Here is a 19,173-nt window from a genome sequence, read left to right on the forward strand (position 1 = left end):
CAGGACGGTGTTTGCAGGTCTGAGCAGGAGGGCTGCGGGAGAAGGGGTCATGCCAGAGTCCAAATAGCTGAGAAGAGGGTTACAGTTCACCCCTCGCAAAGGTGGGGGTGTTGCTGGAGTCCCTGAGTGGTTTGGGTGAATGCAGCTCGCAGCCATCCTTTGCCCCGGCTGGTTCCTCCCCCCAACCCCAGGCTCTGGGACCCGTTGTGGCTTCCCCCTACCCTGCAGGGGCTCTGACCGGCTTTTCCTGCAGTCCTGCTGCAAGGCCTACGAGTACATGGGCTTCATCATGGAGAAGGAGCAGTCCTACAAGGACGCAGCCACCAACTACGAGCTGGCCTGGAAGTACAGTCATCATGCCAGCCCTGCTATTGGTAAGGCAGCTAGCCAAGGTGCACGTGGGTGCAGGAGGGAGCTGGGCAGGAGGACCACCACCCTGACCCCAGAACTCAAGGCCTGTATTCTGGCTATTGTGGGAATCAGAGGGGCTCTCAGGTCATCAGGGTGCTACCCACCATCTATATTCTCGCTGCCCCTGGACAGGCTTCAAACTCGCTTTCAATTACTTGAAGGATAAGAGATACGTGGAGGCCATCGAAGTCTGCCACAATGTAAGCCACCAACACTGGCAGGGAGGGCTTGGGGCAGTGGCCTGGTACAGTGGCGAGGAGCCCGGCCTGATGTTTCACACCCTTTCTCACTCTGTCCCAGGTCCTCAGGGAGTACCCCAACTACCCCAAAATCAGAGAAGAAATTTTGGAAAAGGCCCAAGGATCTCTGAGACCCTAGCTGTGGTCAGTGGGAGCCAGGGTGGGTAGAAGCCATCAACTTACAGAAGTTTCATGGAGGGGGGTGGGAAGTGGGTCAGTGGCGAAGAGATTCAGAAAATGACATATTCTTCCTCATTTCTATGTTGTGTGTGGTTTATTTGAAGCATGCCTCATCTGGTCTAAAGGGCATCCCAAAGCTTTATGTTTTTAAGGCACAAGAAGCAGTTTTGCTCTGAGGAAGAAAGACGTCAACCAGCTTAGCTTCGGCTGGGCTCATTGGGCACCTTCTAATGGGCCCCACTTTTATCCAAGACTGTGGGGGGCAGAGGGGAACAAAGAGGTGGTTAAAAAAATAGCCTACAGCTATTTTAATATTGTTATGTCAGCCCATAAATGCCTCCCCTCTCCTGTCTGGTCCCCAGAATCCTAGAGCTAAAGAAGCAACTGCTCGTCCCTGCCATGCTGCCTGCTGCGTGCTCCCTGGCAGTGGGCCCAGGCAGGAGGACCAGCTGTAGAAGGCTGAGGCTGTGTGAGAGAGGCCGTCATCCTGCAGGTCCTAAGGGCCAGTGGCCCACTCTGTCCATACATCCTTTCTCCTCCTCCCCAAGTCTTGAGCAGGCCTCTGCTGGTCCTCACTGTTTTGGGACAAACCTGATTACCCCAGCCTGGTGCAGGGAAATACCTCCCAAGAAAAAAGAGTTCCCACTTCAGCTTTTGTAAAAGACACTGACCAACTAATTCATCCTCTGGAAACCCTCTTAACACTTAAGGGGACATAAGCAGTGCTCCCTATTTAGATGAATAATGTTAGTTGTAACTGGCAAGAGGGTGACAGAGGTCACCTTTGCTGTGCTCCCAGTACCTCTCTTCCTGTTTTTCAGGATGGCAGTAACGGGCCAGTCTGACCTGACGGGGAGGAACTCTGATCTGGGAGTCAGGAGGTCTAGAATCTTCCTGTGTGATCTTCCCAAGACCATTCCCCTCTGTGGGTCTCAGTGTCCCCATCTGTGGCAGGAAATGAGACTAGATCTGTGTGTTCCCAAATCACTGTACAAATCCCTGCCAATGATACACAGCCAACATTTGAAAGTCTAATAACTGTGTTTAGATATCATTTTTATATAATAGAGAAAAATAACTAGCACAACAAACTCATGAATTTGTGGGTGCTATTACAAAGAATGGTTCTAACTTTTAAGTATATTGATATAATTGATATAAAGTAAAATACTCAGTACGAGGAGAATGCAGCTATGGCAAAGTTCTCAAGAGAAGTTATCTTAGTGACTAAGGTTTGGAAACAGGGAACGGGTGAGGCTTTTACAACAGCCTAAGTTGTCCATGATGGTTGCCCAGCCTTGTTTTTATAACCTACTGCTGATCCCTTGCATGGCCTCTTGTCTGAGTCAATGATCTGGAAACTTTCCCCAGATTACTACCATCATTCCTATGGAAAGCAGTCCCCTTTACTATGAGCTGCTTTTTCTTGGGGCAGGTTGTGTTGAGAGGCAGGTCTGTCTGTATGGAGAATGATACTGTAAAGGATTGTCCATTAATAATGTTTTTATTGCTGTAAAACCTAAGTTGTCTTCATTTATCTTAAAAAAAAAAAAAAAAGCCAAGAAGTGACTCTGTGGCCCTAGATGGGGAGTGGGCAGCCTCAGTCCTGCCTGGGCTGTGTCTATGGGTTATGCGCTAGCAGGGGCTTCCAGCTAGGGTATCAGAGGTGCTGGGAGCTGGCATCCAGACCCCCAGGCTGGGCAGAGCAGAGCCTCAGAGCCCTTGGAGAGACCCCAGTTTTAGTTCCTGCATACTGAAGCAATCTCTACAAAAGGGTTCCCAGGGACCAGTGAGAGGGCAGACAGGACAATTGAATGTACCAGGATACTCCATCCTGAGAAACTTAAGACCTGGCTGTCCCTGCCTGAGCTGGATACAGGGACAGGCTGCCCCACCATAGGCCAGACTCCAAGCGGAGTCCTTTAATGGCCACTGCCAATATGGCCATGTGGCCATGTCCATGCATGCCTGGAGGCAAGAAACAGATACCTAAAGGGTGACAGAAGTGACAAACCAGAGGACAGAACATAGAGGCAGAAACATGAAAACAGAATGGAAGTCACAAACACGCACACGAGGCTCATGTTCCAGGCACTTTTCCAAGTGCTGTGTATATGTGAACTGAACAAGCTGATGAGACGAGCAGTGTTATTATTTGCACAGTATTGAAGATACCCAGGCAGAGAGGAAGTAATTTGTCTAAGTCACCTCACCAGGTAGTAGAAGAGCTGGATTCTGGGTCTGTGCTCTTAACCTATAAGCCATCGAGATGAAGTAAGGGGAGCCAGCACAGATCAACAGAGGCAGAGAAGCAGAGCAAGAAAAGGACACCCAAGTCAGTTATCATTTTTTGGTCCCCCTCACCAGCACTTGTATAATCATTATTATTCCTAAGGGGGAGGTCAACCTTGCTCTTCAGGCCCCCAGACTGGGGCTCCCCAGGGCAAGGTGCAGCCTGTTCCTCTGGCCTGCAGCCCAGGCTGCCGGGGACAGGTCAGACAGGTCTGGCTGGTGCAGATGGATGAGGTTCTGCAGCTTCCTGTGCTCAAGTCCCCAGGGACCTCAGCCGCTAAGCCCCACACTAGGCCTCCACCAGCCACAGCCCACTGCCCGCCCCCATCTAGTGCAGGTGACCTCACTCTCAGGGTCGGGACCCAGCTCAGGGTAGGTGAGTGGGAAGGAGTGAGCCCTTTCCCATCCCAAGCAGATAGTTCTGTCTCAGAAGACTGCTCTCCTGCTGCTCCCCACGGCCATCCCAGGTGACCACTGGAGAGCAATGGGGTCATCCAGAAGGAAAACTGCTCCCTCTGCCTGACCAGCCTCTCTTTGCTGACTTCCTGTCTCCAAGTTGCCTGGCTGCGTGGAAGAAGCCTAATGTGTTGTGCCCCCCACCTCCCATCCTCAACACAGCCTATGTCCACACTGCCCTGCGGGGCCTGTCTCCCCACCCTCCCACTGCCTGCTGAGGGAGGACCCATGCTCCCTGTTTCACAAATGCAGACCACGCTGTTAAAAATAGAGCCTCTTTATTGGTACCTGTAAGCTCAGGTACAAAGTGTTCCCACAAGCACGCAGGCTGGCAAGGCCTCCTGGGTAAGAGGGAAGGCCCGGAGCCTGGGCTTCTTGGCACAGACACAGAGAAAAATGAATAAATTATAGTTCTAATACTCAGGGACAATATAGAAATTATGATGCGGAATTCAACATCAGCAAACGAAGGGCATAAAAGCCATAAGGAGCCACCCCTTGTCCCTGGCCAGCTGGCCTTAGGGCATGGGCAGGTGGACCAGGCTGGAGTGCAGTGCCCAGAAAGCCCTGAGATAGTAGTCAGGGGCATGCTGCAGGCCCTGAGGCAAACCCCTGGCCCTCTTTGGGCCTCCTGCTTCCCCCTCCTACATTAAAGGGCCGAATAAAGGCTGTGACCTTTGGGAACGGGGAAGATGGGGCAGAGGACAGGAAGCAGAGAGGGCTGTGTGGGGCAGAACAGGGTTTTGGTCATGGTTGGTCAGCCCAGCCCCTCCCCCTGCCCAGACGCTGTCCCGGGCAGCCCCTCCCTGCTCAGCCATCCAGAGCCAGGCAGCTGCCATAGTCGACATAGGGCTCAGATCCACACCCTGTCTGGTCTACACCAAAGACCAGACAGGCAGGGCTGCAGGACTATAAGGCAAAAGGGACTCAGAGGGGTCTGCACCCCACCCGACCCCAGCACTGCCCACCAGCCAAAGAGGAGAAGCCTAAGCCACTTAGTCTCCAAATAAATTATGGAAATAAATTATAGTCTTCACAGTCCAGAGGATTCAGCCACCCATGGGTCTACGGCTCACGGTGGCAGGAGAAGCCATAAGAAGTGGCTGATTTCAGCCCTGTCTCGCTGTCTTTGGGCCAAGGAACATCATACAAGACTGAAAAGGGGTCTGCAAAGCTCCAGAGGAGCCACATTCCCTCCGCTTCCTGGCACGGCGCCGTGCAAGCGGAAGGGACTGTGGGGGCAGAGGGTGCGGGGGCTGGGCAGCTGAAAGAGGAAGCCCCCTCCCCACCCCCTCTTAGCACAGAAAATGACAAAAATAAATAAATCAATCCAGAGTGTTGCCTGAAAATTAGGAGTGCCCACGTGGGTGAGCCAGCCCACGGGAGACCGTTCCAGACAGACCTCAGGAAGCCCCCAAATTACAACAAAGCAGCAACAGGGCTCCTGGGGCCGGAGAAAGGCACTTCAGTCCTCACACAGGCACAGGCTCCACCAGAGACGCTGGGGCAGCATCCTCGAACAACTGGCTGTCCATGAAGGGCACCAGGGCCTCGGCAGCTGGCTCGGACAAGCCCACGAGGGACTCCAGGAAGCAAGCGCTGGCATCCCCAGGCGGAGAAAAGGCAGGCAAGAGGAAGTGGGGTGCCTCAAGGTTGTCCAGGCTGTCAGACACCTTCCGGGAGGTGTAGTGAGGCCCCAGACTGTAGTCTGGCAGGGCCTGGAGCAGCTCAAAGGAGTCGCAGGAAGACAAGCTGAGGTCCACTGAGCTGCTCTGGCCGGCGTCCATGCTGGGCAGCCCTGAGGTGCCAGGGAGGCTGCCTTCTCCCAACCCTTCAAGGCCACTGTTTAGGAAGCAGCTGGCATCCAGGTTGGCGTTTTCATCCAGGATGCTTGATGTGAGGTTAGAACTGTAATAGCTGTGGGTCCAGCTGGCCATGCCAGCAGGGTCACCAGTACCGAAGATGTCAGCTGGGTGGAAGCAGCTGAGGTTGTCGAGGCTCCCCACACCCCCTTCTTCTTCCTCCTCCTCCTCTCCGCCCAGGTCAGAGTCACTGAAACTCAAGATCCGAACCAGGCTATCATCATCCACACTAGGAGGGAAGCCAGGACCAGGCAGGGCCGGGTGGGTGCAGCCGTCAGGGGCCTCACTGGTGCCTGATGCAGTGGAGGAATCGGTCATGTCGCTGCTGCAGCTGTTGTCTCCCAGCTCGCTGCTCACAGGGGGCTTGGCCAGTGGGAAAGTGGGGGCCAAGACCTGCTCACCAGGGCTGGGTGGGCCACCCTGGGCAGGAGGCTCCAGCTCCCCAAGGCTCTCAGCCCCCTTCTCCAGCTGCAGGCGGGTGAGTGTGTGGATGAAATGGGTCTGAACTCGTGCCTGATTAAATTCCACACGGCCCTTGGGGTTCTCACAGCCCTCCCTGCAGCAGCCACAGGGGAATGCTGTGTGGTCCATCTGCAGAGCAAGTAGAGACACGAGTGAGGATCCCGTGGAGTCCCAAGAAGCCCCCAAGCTCAGGCTCCCCTTCCCAGCCCGGTCTGGACACCATACCTGGCACTTGATGCCCGCCAGGCTGCAGCTGCAGGTCTCAGGGTCGCAGACCCTATCGCAGCGACAGCCACAGTCCTCTCGGGATTGGCGCAGAGCCTGCAGCTCCCGCTTCTCCTCACGATCGATTCTCCGCACACCGGCAGCCCGCAGCAGAGCCCGCCGTTGCCGGGCTGGATAGGGCTGTAGGAAGGATATCTCCTCCAACCGGCCGCCTGCCACGGCCACTGCCAAGTCCTCCTCCACAGAGGCATCATCAATGGCGTCCACGGTAAGTGGCGGGCTGGCCTCCGTCTCAGGCACCCCAGCCTCTGCAAGCTGCGTCCACGGGAGAGAGGAGTGATGTGAGAGGCACAGACACTCGACAAACGCTCCCCATGTGCTTACTCTGGGCTGGGCACTGTGGATACCATAGTGAATGGGATAACCAAGAACACCGCTCTTAGGGCATTTGCAACAAGATTTCCTGCTCACGTCATTTCCCAGTTCATGGACAAACTCCCTCCCCCAGCCAGACAGATACAGCCACCCTCAATGTTACATCAACTCCACATCCACGTCCCCCTCCCCAGTGAGGTCACTCAGATTCAGGCATCACGGACCCAGCCCCTGCAGCACACTCGAGCCCTTCCGTGCCCTTCTGCACTGTCTGCAGATAATTCAGGCAACGGACCCTGATCAGGCAATTACCGGCCCCATGGGCCTCTTTCCCCACATACATAATGAGCAAACCGGCAACCACCCCAAGCCCCCTCCCCTCAAGGCTGGGACTTCAGAAGCTGCCCAAGGGCGTGGACCTTGTAGAGGGGTCTCCCCACCTTCCACTGCAGCACCTCCAGCTTCTCCTCCTTCAAGCGCAGGCGGAGCTTCTCGTGCCGGGCCCGGGCTTGCTCCTGTGTAAACTCAGCCAAGGAGAAGCGGCGGCAGGCACTGTGGCGAGGGGCCATACCCAGAGTGCAGCCGCCACGGCTGGGCACGCTGGTGAAGCCCTGGCACCGAGGAAAGTAGAAGACGGTGATGCCATCGAAGGCCACGCGGCCTGGGCGCTTCCGGGGAGCCCGCTTCAGGATAGACAGGGCTGGAAGGCAGGCAGGGAGGGGGCAGGGCATTAGTTCTCTGTGAGGCACAGCATAACCTCCAGGAAGATGAGGCTGAACTGTCTCTCTTCACACCTCCCCCACTTCCCTCCCACCCCCAAAAAAGAAATGGGTCTGAATTTAGGAGCCAGCCTGGCTGGGATTGGAGCTGGTAAAATTGAATACCTCCCCTATGTCAACACTGGCTTACTGTTGTTTACCAGTCCAAATAAGAGCACTTGTAAGATTAAACAGCTTTCCCGTTTTTATTAGCCATTTATAGGTCTCCTGTACAGTTTTCTAGTTTTATCTATTTGTAGGAGCTCTTTATATACGATATTAGAGACATCAATCATCTGTTTAACCTATCTGTGCAAATATTTTAGTCTTTTATTTTTGTTCATGGCATTTTACAAAATAATTTCTAAGGTTTATCTCCTAAAAAATATATTAATATTTTCCTTTATAGCTTCTGCATTTGCATCAGGCTTAGAAAGGCCTTCTCTTTAAGTTATTGATTGTATATTGATTAGTAAGCTATGTATTGGTATATTCAATACATTTATTGGTATATTATTGCTTTTTATTAGGTTGAACCATAAGAGATTACCATAAAATAGGTGAATACTAGCAATTGCATATATTTCAACTTAATATATTAATTTTGTACCCAGCTACCTGATGGAATTCCCTTCTAAAAGGTTTTCTGTTTCTATTTTTAAATTCACCAAGTAGTTAACCATCTGCAAATAATGGCAATTTTGCCTATCCCAATCCAATACATAGAATTCTTATTCCCTTTGCTAACTGAATTGGCTAGCACTTCCTGAACAATGTTAACTAACAGCGGTGACAGTGTCCTCATCTTGTTCCTGACTTAATGGGACTGCTTCCAGTATTTCCTCATTAATCAGAATGCCAGCTTTTGGGTTGAGACATATTTTTTATCATTTAAGGTAGAATTTACACATTCCTATCTTACCAAGGGTCTTATCTAGAAGGAACATTACATTTTATCAAATATTCTTTCAGCATCAACAGTGGTTCTCATGTTTTTCCTCCTCTAACATAGTCATTTGGTAAACTATAAGATTGGATTTTATAACATTAAACCATCCTGGTATTTCCAGAATAAGCCCAGAGTAGTTTAGCCAGTTAATGTACTGTTAGAGTCTATGTGCTAAAAATCACACTCTTTTTTAATGTATAATGCAGATATGTATATAATACATAACCAGACATCATATATGTGGTATTAAAATGTCATGGTGAGGGTAATTAGGAAAAAAAAAGTCTAAAAAGGCTCCTTGGCGTTGGGAGGAGCAAAAATGAAAAATAAGTTTGAGAAACACTGCTGTAGGGCCATCTTTGTCAGTTTGGAATCAGAATTACACCAGCTTGAAAAATAACTGGGAAAAAACCTTTTCACTATGTTCAGGCAAAGCCCAATAGCACTTTAACAGGAGAGGGACAGGCTTAACAGGCCCGGCAGTGGAGGAGTGTGGGGCGTGGGACTCCAGCAGTTCAGGTGGTAGGAGGACAGGGTGCAAGCTGGAGAAACGAAACTGGAACAGAAGGGAGGAGCCAGAGGGGAAAGCCTGAGGGCCACTCTGAGGAGCTCCATCCTGCACGTCTTCTGAGGAGGGGAGTCCCAAGGTCAAAGGTCAATCTAGCCCAGCTCAAGTGCCTCTGGACAGTGGGCACTCCTGAGTGACCACTGCATTATGGAAAGTGGACAAGGTGGGGAGTCAAGTAAGGCACTCAAGTCATAGGGACACAACCTCCAGGGGCTGGAATGGCTTCGTTAGGGGCTTCCCAAATTCATCTTCAGGAAGGAAGAGGGGTGTAGTGGGGTTCCCAGGGGAGGGAGGACTCACGGGTGAAACTTCGGGGGCCACAGAAGTCACGGTCAGGCAGGGGCATCTGATCCCAGGGACCCTCCTCGTCCGAGTCCCAGGCCGGGGAAACTGAAGAGCTTGGGGAGCAGGAGCGGGAGTGGCGGCCCGAGGAGGACACAGAGGAGGAGGAGGAGCAGAGCGAGGAGTTGTCCTCATCCAGCTGGTCAAACTTCCTCTTCAGCAGCCCAGTCATGGTGGCGCAGGGGGTGCTCCGGAGTCTGGGCACAGACAGCCTGGAAGGGGAAGGAGAAAGCTCTAAGTGGCAGGCCTGAGGGCAAGAGGTGGGACCTCAGCCATGACCATCATCTCTCCCAGTTACCTTCCGAAATGTCCCTCCCCTTAGAACTCCCAGCTGGGCCTATGCGGCTCTCCGTGCAGGGGGCACATCTCCAGGAGGCTTCTTTGCACAAGACAGAGCACCAAGGTCCCAACCCTTGTCCTGGCGCTTGCAGACTCCCACCATGTCTGCCCTAAAGCCTTCCCAGGACACGGCCAGGCACCTTCCCCACTACCTCCTACAACCCACCTACACACACACATACACCAGACCGACAGATGGACCTACAGCCTTCGGTCCAGCCTCGCTCATTCCCCAACAGGAATCCCGGGGGCTGAGTCACTGGCTGGGTGATTCACATGGCTCACATCTGTGCGCCTTTGTGTGTGTGAGGCCGTCTGCACCGACAGCCTGCACAGCCCTTGTACAGTGGCTCTGCTTCCTCCTCCTCCTCCTCCCCCAGCACACCCACAGACACACCACCCTGCATACACACATATGGGCCGCAGGCCCTCCCTCCCGGGCCAGGCTGATCAGGGCACTTGGGGAAACAGGCTGGTTTCGACACTGGCCTCAATTCCCAGACCCAGGACTTTCCTGAGCCCCTCTTCTCCTGAGATGGAGCTGCTCAGACTTTCCCTCAGAAACTCCCGCTCTGCAGAAGTCCCCAGGCCCGACTGTGGGACCGGAGCCACCTAGACGTCATGTCTCTTTAACATCTCATTTGATCTCAAAAATTCACCTACATCTTGCCTTCTACTCCAATATCTAACCCTTTTTGTTTGAATTAACTTCCTTTGGAAATTATTTTTTCCCCTTAAAAAAAAAAACCCCTCTTCTAGTGAAACTGACCAGCCAAGACAACGTCCCACTCTCTCCTGTCTATAGCTTGGTGACTTGGAGCGCCCCAGGACACACCCCAGACACATCTGCGTCCCCCCTTTGAGGGTCTCAGCCCTCCTCAAGAGTGCAACCAGGAACTCCCAGAGCCTGGCTGGCCTCATCCGAGTGGAGAGGACTTGGGGTTCCTTCCCCTAAACGCTGCAGCAAATAATAGCCCCTTCCACTGCTTGGGAATCCCCAAAGGACTCAGTCCTAAGGGCTGAGCACAACTACCTTGTCTCTCTGCGTGTCCTCTTTGGCACTCAAGGCTGGGCCTCAGGAGGTCACAGGAGGAAGGGGAAACGATGCAGAGGCCCCAGTGCTGGGGAGCCCCTCCCCCACTGCCATCACAGGAAATGAGAGAGAACAGGAAAAACCAACCAGAAGGCTGGCCATCTCCCCTCCTCAGGTGTCCTTTCTAAACACCCCTACCCCCTTTGCCATGACTCTCACTAAGTCCCTGGATCCTGGACCTAGAGGGTGTGCTGTCACCAACTTGCTGGATAAAATCCGTCCTGAGACGGCCTTTCTCTGCAGGCACGAAAGAGGCAAGAGAGCTCCCCTCCTTTGCCAACCCTCCGCACTGGGCCTGGGGGAAGAGGCCGCACAGGTGTTTCCGGGGGCTTCTCAGCGGGTGGTTTCTCAGGCGTGGCACTCCCCCTCCCAGGGTCAAACCACAAACAAAAACAACCCAGTTCCCCGCTGACCTGCAGGCTCTCCCAGGAGTCATGGGAAGTCATGACCCAGAGCCAGGCACACACACATACAGACCACAGAGACACTCAGACACACAGAAACTCACACCGACAAAAACACACCCACGCGTCTTGTCCCCACCACAGTCCTGCTTGGAGACCCCATCCTTTCCTCAACTCCAGATGCTGTCTACAAGGTGCTGCCGAATGCCTCCCTAATCACACCCCCAAGCCTGAGACCCCTCAAATGCCCACTTGGTGTCTGCCTGGCCGTCCCTAGAAACATAAAATTCCGCGGGCCCCAAATCGAACCCTTTGTCTCTGTCCCCCCGCCCCCCTTGCCATCTGTTCCTCTTCCTGTGCTCCCTATCTTAGTAACAGCACTGCCACCCACCCAGTTACTCAAGCCAGAAACCTGCAGTCATCCTCAACTCCTTCCTCCCTCTCCCTCCATCGACATCCAATCACTCAGTCCTGGAAGTACACATTAGCTCATTTAATCCACACAAGGCCCGGCACAGACTCAGTAGATACCATGGAGGCCACCCAGCACAGTGTTAAGAACCTCAGCTCCAGAACCAGACTGCCTGCATCTGAACCCTGGCTTGGCTATTCATTGGCTGGGTGACCCTGAGTAAGTTCCTTCACCTCCCTGTATCTCCAATTCTTTGTCTTACAACCGGAAAGGGTTAGGAGGTTTACATGAATCAATACACGTTTACAGGTTTATGATACAATCAATACATGTTTACAGGTTTACACTACAATCAATACACGTCAAGTTCTTAGCGATTAAGTGCTCAGTGAATGTGTAATTCTTCACTGTAAAAAAAAAAAACAAAACACAGAAAAAGGATGAGTACACAGATGGATCTCCCTGGTATCATGCTGAGTGAAAGCAGCCAGAACAAGAATACATGTGAATGAAGTTCAAGAAAAGGCAAACCCAAGCAGTGATGACAGAAGTCAGAATAGTGGTGATGGGGTGGTGGGGTTGGTGCATGTCATGAGGGAATCTTCTGAGAGAGTCTTGAAATGTTCTATGTTGATCTGGGTGGTAGCTCCATGGGTGTCTAAAACTGTAAAAATTCACCTAGCTGTACATGTAAGATTCATATACTTTATGCATTTTATGTGTGTCTTCATCAATTTTTAAAGTTTATTACCCTTATGTCTCTGTCCCCACAGCTACCAGCCCCGTCCCCTGCCTCTGCTCCTGCCCTCTCCCCACAGCCATTCTTCACCCTGCAGCCAGTGATCTTATTAAACCACATATTAGATCAACCTCCCACCCCCACGCTTAGAACCACTCTGTAGCTCCCCTTGGGGGAGCTTGCCCTAATGATCAAGTCCAGAATTCCAGGAGAGGCTGAGGCAGGCCTGGCTGCTGCTGCCCTCTAGACTCATCATGCAAGACTCTCCCCACCCTCCTCTCACTTTGTACTCCAGCTGAACTTGCAGTTCCCCTAATGCCCATGACCTGCTCACCTCCTGGCTTTTGCACAAGCTGGAACCCAGCCTCACCCCACTTTAGAAGTCATCTCCAAGAGGGCCACCCTGAAACCCCCCTCCTCCTCAGTGACTACACGCCTTTCTGGCCTCCACGGGCCCTGGGATTCCTCCATCACAGCCCTTATCTCCCCATCCTGCAACGGCCTCAACTGCTCATCTCCCTTACACCAGGCTGAGGGCCTCTCTGCCCAGCCGTCACTGTGCCCGTGCCTAGAACAGAGTTGGGCATAGAGAAAGCACCTGAGGACCAGCAGAAGTAAACAGGCTGCGCCACGTATAAACACAGACAAGATTTAGGTACATGAGGTCTCTGGGGTTGACTGGTCAGTGTGATCTTCTCCTGCTCCTGCCACAGTTAGTTTAACGAGGGGGGCCACATGCACATCCCTCAGCCTGTACCAGAGGAGTTGAGCAAGAACGGTACTCAGAAAGGGATGGCTCTGAGGGCAGGAGAAGGAAGCTTGGCTGCAGGAATCTCAGGAGGGTCCCTGTTCCCCAAGAGTAAACAGCTAGAGAGAGATGTCAAGGAAGCAGGTTCCAGCCAGACACCCTGGCTGTGCCTCAAGGATGTCTACAGAACAGGAACTTCAGGTGAGGGGTCATTAGCTCCAAGGCTGCAGACAGGAAAACAGGGCAGTAAGGAGACTCTGGCCGTGCTGCACGTCCCAGTGAGGAAGCCCTTGCAGGATCTGCAGACCTGGGATGAAATGAGAAGTTATCTCCTCCCTGATATGCCTTTGGGTGGGGGGAGGGGGAAGAGCCCCTGGATCTCCTGCACCTGGGAATCCAGAGGCTGAGAGAGGCAGAGGCGGGAGATGAGACTAAAAGACTCAGCCAGAGACAAGGAGAGGCCAAGTCAGAAAAGGAATGAAAGATAGTGAAAGAGTCCAAGAAAAGTGTCAGACAGTGAGTCAGAGGGTGGGGGAGGGGCCCTCAGCAGCTACCCAGGAATCAAGATCCCGACCATGGCACCGTTCCCAGGGTGCGCACAGCCCCCTCCTAGGGTCCTGGAGGAAGGAAAAGCAATTCCCAGGAGCTGCCTCAGACAGAAACACCACACCCCTGAAGAGCCCTGGAGACAGGCCCTGAATCAAAGAGAACCAGGCTTCTTCAGGGATCTGCCTGGGCCCTGAGAATCAGGCAGCTCTTCTGCCACCACACACAGGCGCTGACAGCCCAGGACGAGGGAGGACGCCTTCCCACCCTGCTTGCCACAACTGTCTACACACTCAGGCCACACGATGTGAATCCAGGAAAGGCCACCTCACCCTGGACACCAAGCAAACAAAGGCTGTTTTGCGGGGGGAAGGAATATCTCCAGGCCTCTGAAAAGTCACACCAACTCCTCTGAGCACTTCAGCAGTCCCAGTGCCCCAGCCCCCAGCCAGGGCTGGTATGGGGAAGGGGCACCTTAAGCTGCCTCCATCCTCCTCCAGGAATCTGAAGAATGCGTGCTTTAACCTCAGAGCCCCAGGCCTTAGCCTGGCTGGGTCAGTTCCCCGCTAACACCTGGGGTCACATGACCCCAGGCCCTCAGGAGCTACTTCCTGGGAGAAGGGGAGGGCATCTCTGAGCACCTCCAGCCCCCACTGGGATTGGCTGGAAAAACAGCCTAGGCAGCCCAGAGAGCACAGACACACCCCTCCCCCACCCATCCCTCTGAAAGTGATCCTGGGGGAGGGGACAGTTCCTCAGCCTTGGCCTCCAGGGCCTGGCACTGGGTAGGTGCCAAATGTTTGCTGGCTATGTGAGGCAATTGCTTCTGCAGAAGGGAAATTGCACCTGACAGTGACTGCTTCCTGCACCTAAGCAAGGCCTCCTTCACTCTCATCATTCATTCATTCATTCATTCATTCATTCAACAAATACTTATCGAGCTCCTATGTCATGCCAAGCACTGTGTCAGGCACTTGGACACACAGGGAGCAAGTCAGACACTGGTGCTGCCCCCTTGAGCTTTGAGTTTAGTGGGAAGGAGTATAATCAGAGTTACAAACCAGTGTTGAGTACTGGGATGGAGGGTGGGAGGGGTGGGGCAGGAGGGGTACAGCTGGCAGTGAAGACAGGTCTCTCGGAGGAAGGGAAGTAGGAAGAGTTCCAGAGAGGGGGCAGAGCAGTGTAAGGGATTTGAGCTGAGAGAGGCAGAGTAGTGAGGGGGGAGGGGAGGCCTGAGAGGGGGCTGCAGGACGCCAGGGGTGACAGGGCAGGCTTTAGCCTGAGGGCACAGGAAGCCACAGAGGGTTTAAGTAGGGAGTGACAATAACAGATTTGCATTTTAAAAAGATGGCTCAGCAAGGGGACTGGAGGGGGTGGGAAGGGGTGTGACCGGTTGGACCGCACCGCCAGAGCTAGGTGAGAGATGACAGGACAAGGGCAAATGAGAAAGGGGAATGGACTTGGTGACTTCTGGATGTGGAGACCGATGAGGGCAGTGATGTCAAGGATTTGGTGGTGAGGTGATGAGTTCCGTTCCAGAGAACTATGAGACATCTGAGTGGAGGTGTCGGGTGGGCAGCGGGCCCAGGAGGGACCCTCTTGTGTCAGGAGTGTGCGCTACGTGTGATTGTGCCAGGGAGCAGGAGTGACTAAGTGTGTGAGGGCTGCTGTCGTGTGGGCATCTCAACAGCCTACGGAAGAGCCCCCGGGGAGGGGAAACTGAGGACCAGGAGGAAGTACGTGCCGGGGAGGGGAGCAGCGCGTGGGAGAGAGCCTACGTGTGCCCGCGGGTGGCCCGGGTAGCTGCGCTCGTGACTCACAGCGGTGGCCTCTGCGTGTGACGGTGACTGACAAACAGGTGAGCGTACGACACAATCCCTCCCTCCCTCCCGGGGTCCGTGACTCACGGAGCTTCACTCCTCGCTCATCCCTCCTCTCCCTCCCTGACCCCTGCCTTGCCGGGGGCGCCAGACACGCGCCACAGCCCCGGCACCCGCCCCCGGGGGGAGCCCGAGGAGGAAGGCGACAAATGTCACCTGCTCCGGCCACGCGAGGAACTTCTGAAAAGTTCTCAGACAACTGGGTCAAAACGAAACTCACCCGCGGACGCGCGCACCCCGTCACCCCGCCGCCCGCGCGCAACCTCGGCTCGGCCGCCCCCCACCCCGAGCTCGGGGCCGTGACTTCTCGGGGGGACCGGCGGCGAGGCGGGGGAGGGGAGCGGAAAACCTGTGACTCTCGCCTCCCGGGCTCCCAGCCCCGGACTCCGGCAACGGCGCTCAGGCTGTGGCCAGGCTGGGTTGTCCCCGTCCCCGCGCCCGCGCAGGGGGACGACGGACAAATGGCAGGGGCTGGAGGGGCAGTGCCACCCGCGCAGGACGTCCCCTCCCCAAGGTCCCATCCAGCCGCGCCCGGAGCCCCTCAGCACTCACCTGCGATCCTGGCGCTCACCAACGACACCGACGCGACTCGCGTCCCGCCCGGGGACGTCCCCCGCGCCGCACCCCTGCGTTCGTTCGGCCGGGCAGCCGTCGGCCCAGCCGCCCCGAGCTCTGCGCGTCCGGAGCGGCGGCGGCGGCGGCGGGAGACTGGCTGCGCCCGGCCCCGCCCGCCGCTCCGCCCCCCTCGTCAGTGGAAAACTCCGGGGCTCACGGCGCTGACGCACGCCGGGCCTCCCGCCAGGCCGCCCGGCAGCCCCGCCCCGGAGGCGCCGCCTCCTCCCCCGCCCGGAGCCGGGCGCCGCGGCCGCGGGGCCTCCCTACGGACTCTGACCCCGCGACGGCGCCTCGACCGCTCTCCGCCCTCGGCCCTCCGCCGCCCTCCCCCGTCCCCTCTCCTGCACTTTCATCAAGTCGCCGACGCTGCTAGCCAGCAGAGCAGGGCCGTAAAGATCCCGACCTAACCCCAAGACCCCCGTTTGCAGATGGGTAGACTGAGGCTCGGAACAGCGCAGAGCGTCCTGAAGGCCACCGGGCGAGAAGGTGGCAGTGCCGCGGCCGCCTACACGCCCTCACCCCCACCCCGTCCCAGGCAGTTTACTATAATACAATCTACAAGTTCCCTCCTCCGCGCCCTCCCTACCACCCACCCCCAGAGCCGCCTGAAAAATAAACTATGACTGGAGAAGAACCTGGGGTGGGGGATGGGGGTGAAGGCAGGGGGGAGGGGGAGGAGGTCATCTGTGGGCCTGACCTTCACCTCTGCCCACCGGCCAGAGACCCTGCAGAAGCCCTGAGCTAGGAGTTCTTGGAACCAGCTTCCCGCCACCCCCACCCCACCCCATCCGTCTCTTAAAAAAAAAAAAAAAAAAAGGCTGGTTTCTTCCGAGCCAGACCCTGGCCACTTAAGATGGCCCACTGCCTTCTCTGCTCCCGCCAAGGCCTTTCCTGACTAGGGGCCAACTCTCCCTGTATTACGGCGCAGGGGAAAGTGTGCAAACCCTGCAGCGAGTCCTGGCCCAGGAACCCACCCTCCGCCCTTCCTCCCAACGCTGGTCCAGTCCTACCCACCACGTGTCCCTGGAACGTTTCTATCCTCACACCTTTGCTGCAGCCGTTGCTCTGGCCTGGAATCCCTTCCTGCCCTCTCGCTGCTTACCAGAATCCCATCGCCTGGAAGGACTCCGCTTGCACTGCCTCCTCCAGGGAGCCTTCGTGGGAGCCTGACCCTCCCCCTCCCAGTCCAGCTCCCGCTGCATTCTGGGTTCTTCCCTGACTGTCCTAGATGAGTGCTGTCAGTGACTAGCCCAGCCCTCTGGATTCCTTTCCACCTTCCTCCAGGTGGGGGTGGGGGTGACCTGTCCTGCCTGGATGGCGCCTGGAGTGGAGAAGATGGTGAGGGCCCTTTTTCGGCCACAGGTGTGTGTGTAGAGGGGCCAGTAGGGGTCTGCCTGCCCTTTGTCTTTCCAGGTAAGAACAGTGGAAGGAAAGCAGATTGGGGGAAGCTGCATCCCCTGTCCTTTCTGGATGCCTTGAATGTGTGGACCTGGGGGGGCTGTCAGGGAGAGGTGTCTGGACAGCTGGAGCCAAGCCTCCAGTGACTTCCCAGTGCCCTAGGATGAAGTCTCAACTCCGTGGGGCCTACAAAGCCAGAGTAATCAGGCCCTTGCCCACCTTTGCAGCCTCGCCTCTCTCTCTGCATGTTCCCATCCCACCTTCCCTTCCCTGCTCCTCCATTTTAATGTCTTTAATGTGTGTATGTCTCTTTATTTGTACATTGTACATGTGACGTTGGTGCAGCATATGTAGTTTTAATTTACACGCGAGGTATTCTGTTCTATATCTCTTTAAGTTTCTTCCAGCCTGACCTCTACACTCCCACCCTACGTCCTTGATAACTACACTCCAGCCTGTTTGCCAGCAGTCAGTTCTTGGGGGTGTGTCCTGCTCATCCTGGTTCAAACTTCCGAAGATGCTGATCTCCAGCCTGCACCTGCCTTGCACCCACTTAGTCGTATGGTTTACTAGTGCATTTCCTTGTGTGTTGTCTGTGAGCAGTGGGAGGGCAGGGGCTGTGTCTGACAGTCCTTAGTGCTTGGTAAGAACTTGTTGAATAAATTAAATGTACCTAGTAAATGTGTACAGGGAGCTGGGGCTCAAGGAGAGGGCAGGGCTGGAAGTGGAGATGGAAGGGTCATCCGCTACAGCGGATACACTGAAGCCATAGGCGTGGCTGAGACAGCTCAGGAGGCTACAGAGCTGGATGTCAGTTGCTAGAGGTGACTCAGCCCTTAAGGCTATGATGGCGGGTGGCCACCCACCCACCACCCCCTCAGACACTCAGCTGTGCTCTCCCTGTGGTGGCTGGTTGCAGACCTTGCTGGTCCAAAGGAATTCTTTCTTCCACTGCCTCCTTCCTACCTCTCATCCTCTGGCCAGGTCCCCAGGGGAAAGGGGGGTCTCTGTGACCTAGAGTGGAGTTCTAGTTTACTTTCTCTCTCTCTCTTTCTCCTTCAGTCTTCCAATTGGAAAAGTAGGGGCATTGGACCAGAGAACCTCACCGGCTTCAACATTTCTTGAGTTACCTTCTAGAAGATGCTGCCTGCTGATCAGGGAACTGGGCAGAATTGAGCACTAGAGTTGATGAGGGTCTCTCAGGCTGCCTAGATTTGCGTCCTGCTGGGCTGTGTATTGGGGAAAGCAGACAGGACAGAGAGCGGGGCCGGGAGTTGGTAAGAGCTGGAGTGGAGGCTTAGAGCAGGGAGCCCAGTGGGTGATGGGATTTGGGGGGCAGGAAGAGAAGGAGAGAATAAAAGGGAAAATATAGGATAATAAAAAGAATCAAATAAGTGATGTGATTTCTCCAGAAAAGCATCTCCCTGTCCTGGGATGGGCTCACCAGATGTTCCCCAGATGTTGCTGGTGATGGGAAACATCTCCCTCTGGGATCCCAACTAAGCTCTTTCTGTTGGTGGGGAAATGAAGGGTCTGTTCCAAGGCAAGGAGGGTGGGGTCTGGAGCAGCCTCCATCTGTGACTTGGGCACATACATAGGCAGAAACACACCCACACATCCTCAGGGAATTTCTGAATGCTTAAGAGAATCCAACGAGTTTCTCAAACATTCAGCATCCATGGACCACCCATTTTAGGTAAATAAAAGATAGTTTTAAATAAATATTTTTAAAAATTACAAATTGTTGATGCATTCCCATCAGAAAGACTAAAATTAAAAGGACAAATTAAAAAAGTACCAAATGTGGCAAGATTAAGAATTAACCAGATTTATCATACATTGTGGGTGGGAGGGTAAACTGATACAATCAGTTTGGAAAA

The 19,173-nt window shown here is 54.6% G+C and overlaps 2 protein-coding genes across 6 annotated transcripts in view; one reads left to right on the forward strand and one right to left on the reverse strand.

The window, feature by feature from the left end:
• Positions 1 to 886, forward strand: part of TTC21A (tetratricopeptide repeat domain 21A) — a 32,889-nt gene extending 32,003 nt beyond the window's left edge. Inside the window, exons 27-29 of the mRNA XM_058555485.1 lie at positions 254 to 374; positions 544 to 611; positions 712 to 886. Coding sequence (XP_058411468.1) covers positions 254 to 374; positions 544 to 611; positions 712 to 789 — 267 coding nt within the window. The 3' untranslated portion in view covers positions 790 to 886. The remainder of the gene's footprint in view (positions 1 to 253; positions 375 to 543; positions 612 to 711) is intronic.
• A 2,953-nt stretch (positions 887 to 3,839) lies between these two features.
• CSRNP1 (cysteine and serine rich nuclear protein 1) lies at positions 3,840 to 17,071 on the reverse strand. Of its 5 annotated transcripts, none has more exons than XM_058555470.1 (5): positions 16,998 to 17,071; positions 9,078 to 9,331; positions 6,943 to 7,202; positions 6,128 to 6,442; positions 3,840 to 6,031 (listed from the first exon to the last, which is right to left on the reverse strand). In XM_058555470.1, exons 1-5 carry the CDS (start codon positions 17,006 to 17,008, stop codon positions 5,051 to 5,053), a joined length of 1,821 nt encoding a protein of 606 aa, XP_058411453.1. In that variant the 5' UTR covers positions 17,009 to 17,071; the 3' UTR covers positions 3,840 to 5,050. The 5 variants fall into 5 exon arrangements, with proteins under 5 accessions (XP_058411453.1, XP_058411458.1, XP_058411467.1 ...); XM_058555475.1 differs by lacking the exon at positions 16,998 to 17,071 and adding an exon at positions 16,942 to 16,987; XM_058555484.1 differs by lacking the exon at positions 16,998 to 17,071 and adding an exon at positions 15,833 to 15,947.
• Between the last annotated feature and the right edge of the window lie 2,102 nt (positions 17,072 to 19,173).

This window comes from Diceros bicornis, chromosome 2 (genome assembly GCF_020826845.1).
Source record: "Diceros bicornis minor isolate mBicDic1 chromosome 2, mDicBic1.mat.cur, whole genome shotgun sequence".
NCBI lineage: Eukaryota > Metazoa > Chordata > Mammalia > Perissodactyla > Rhinocerotidae > Diceros > Diceros bicornis.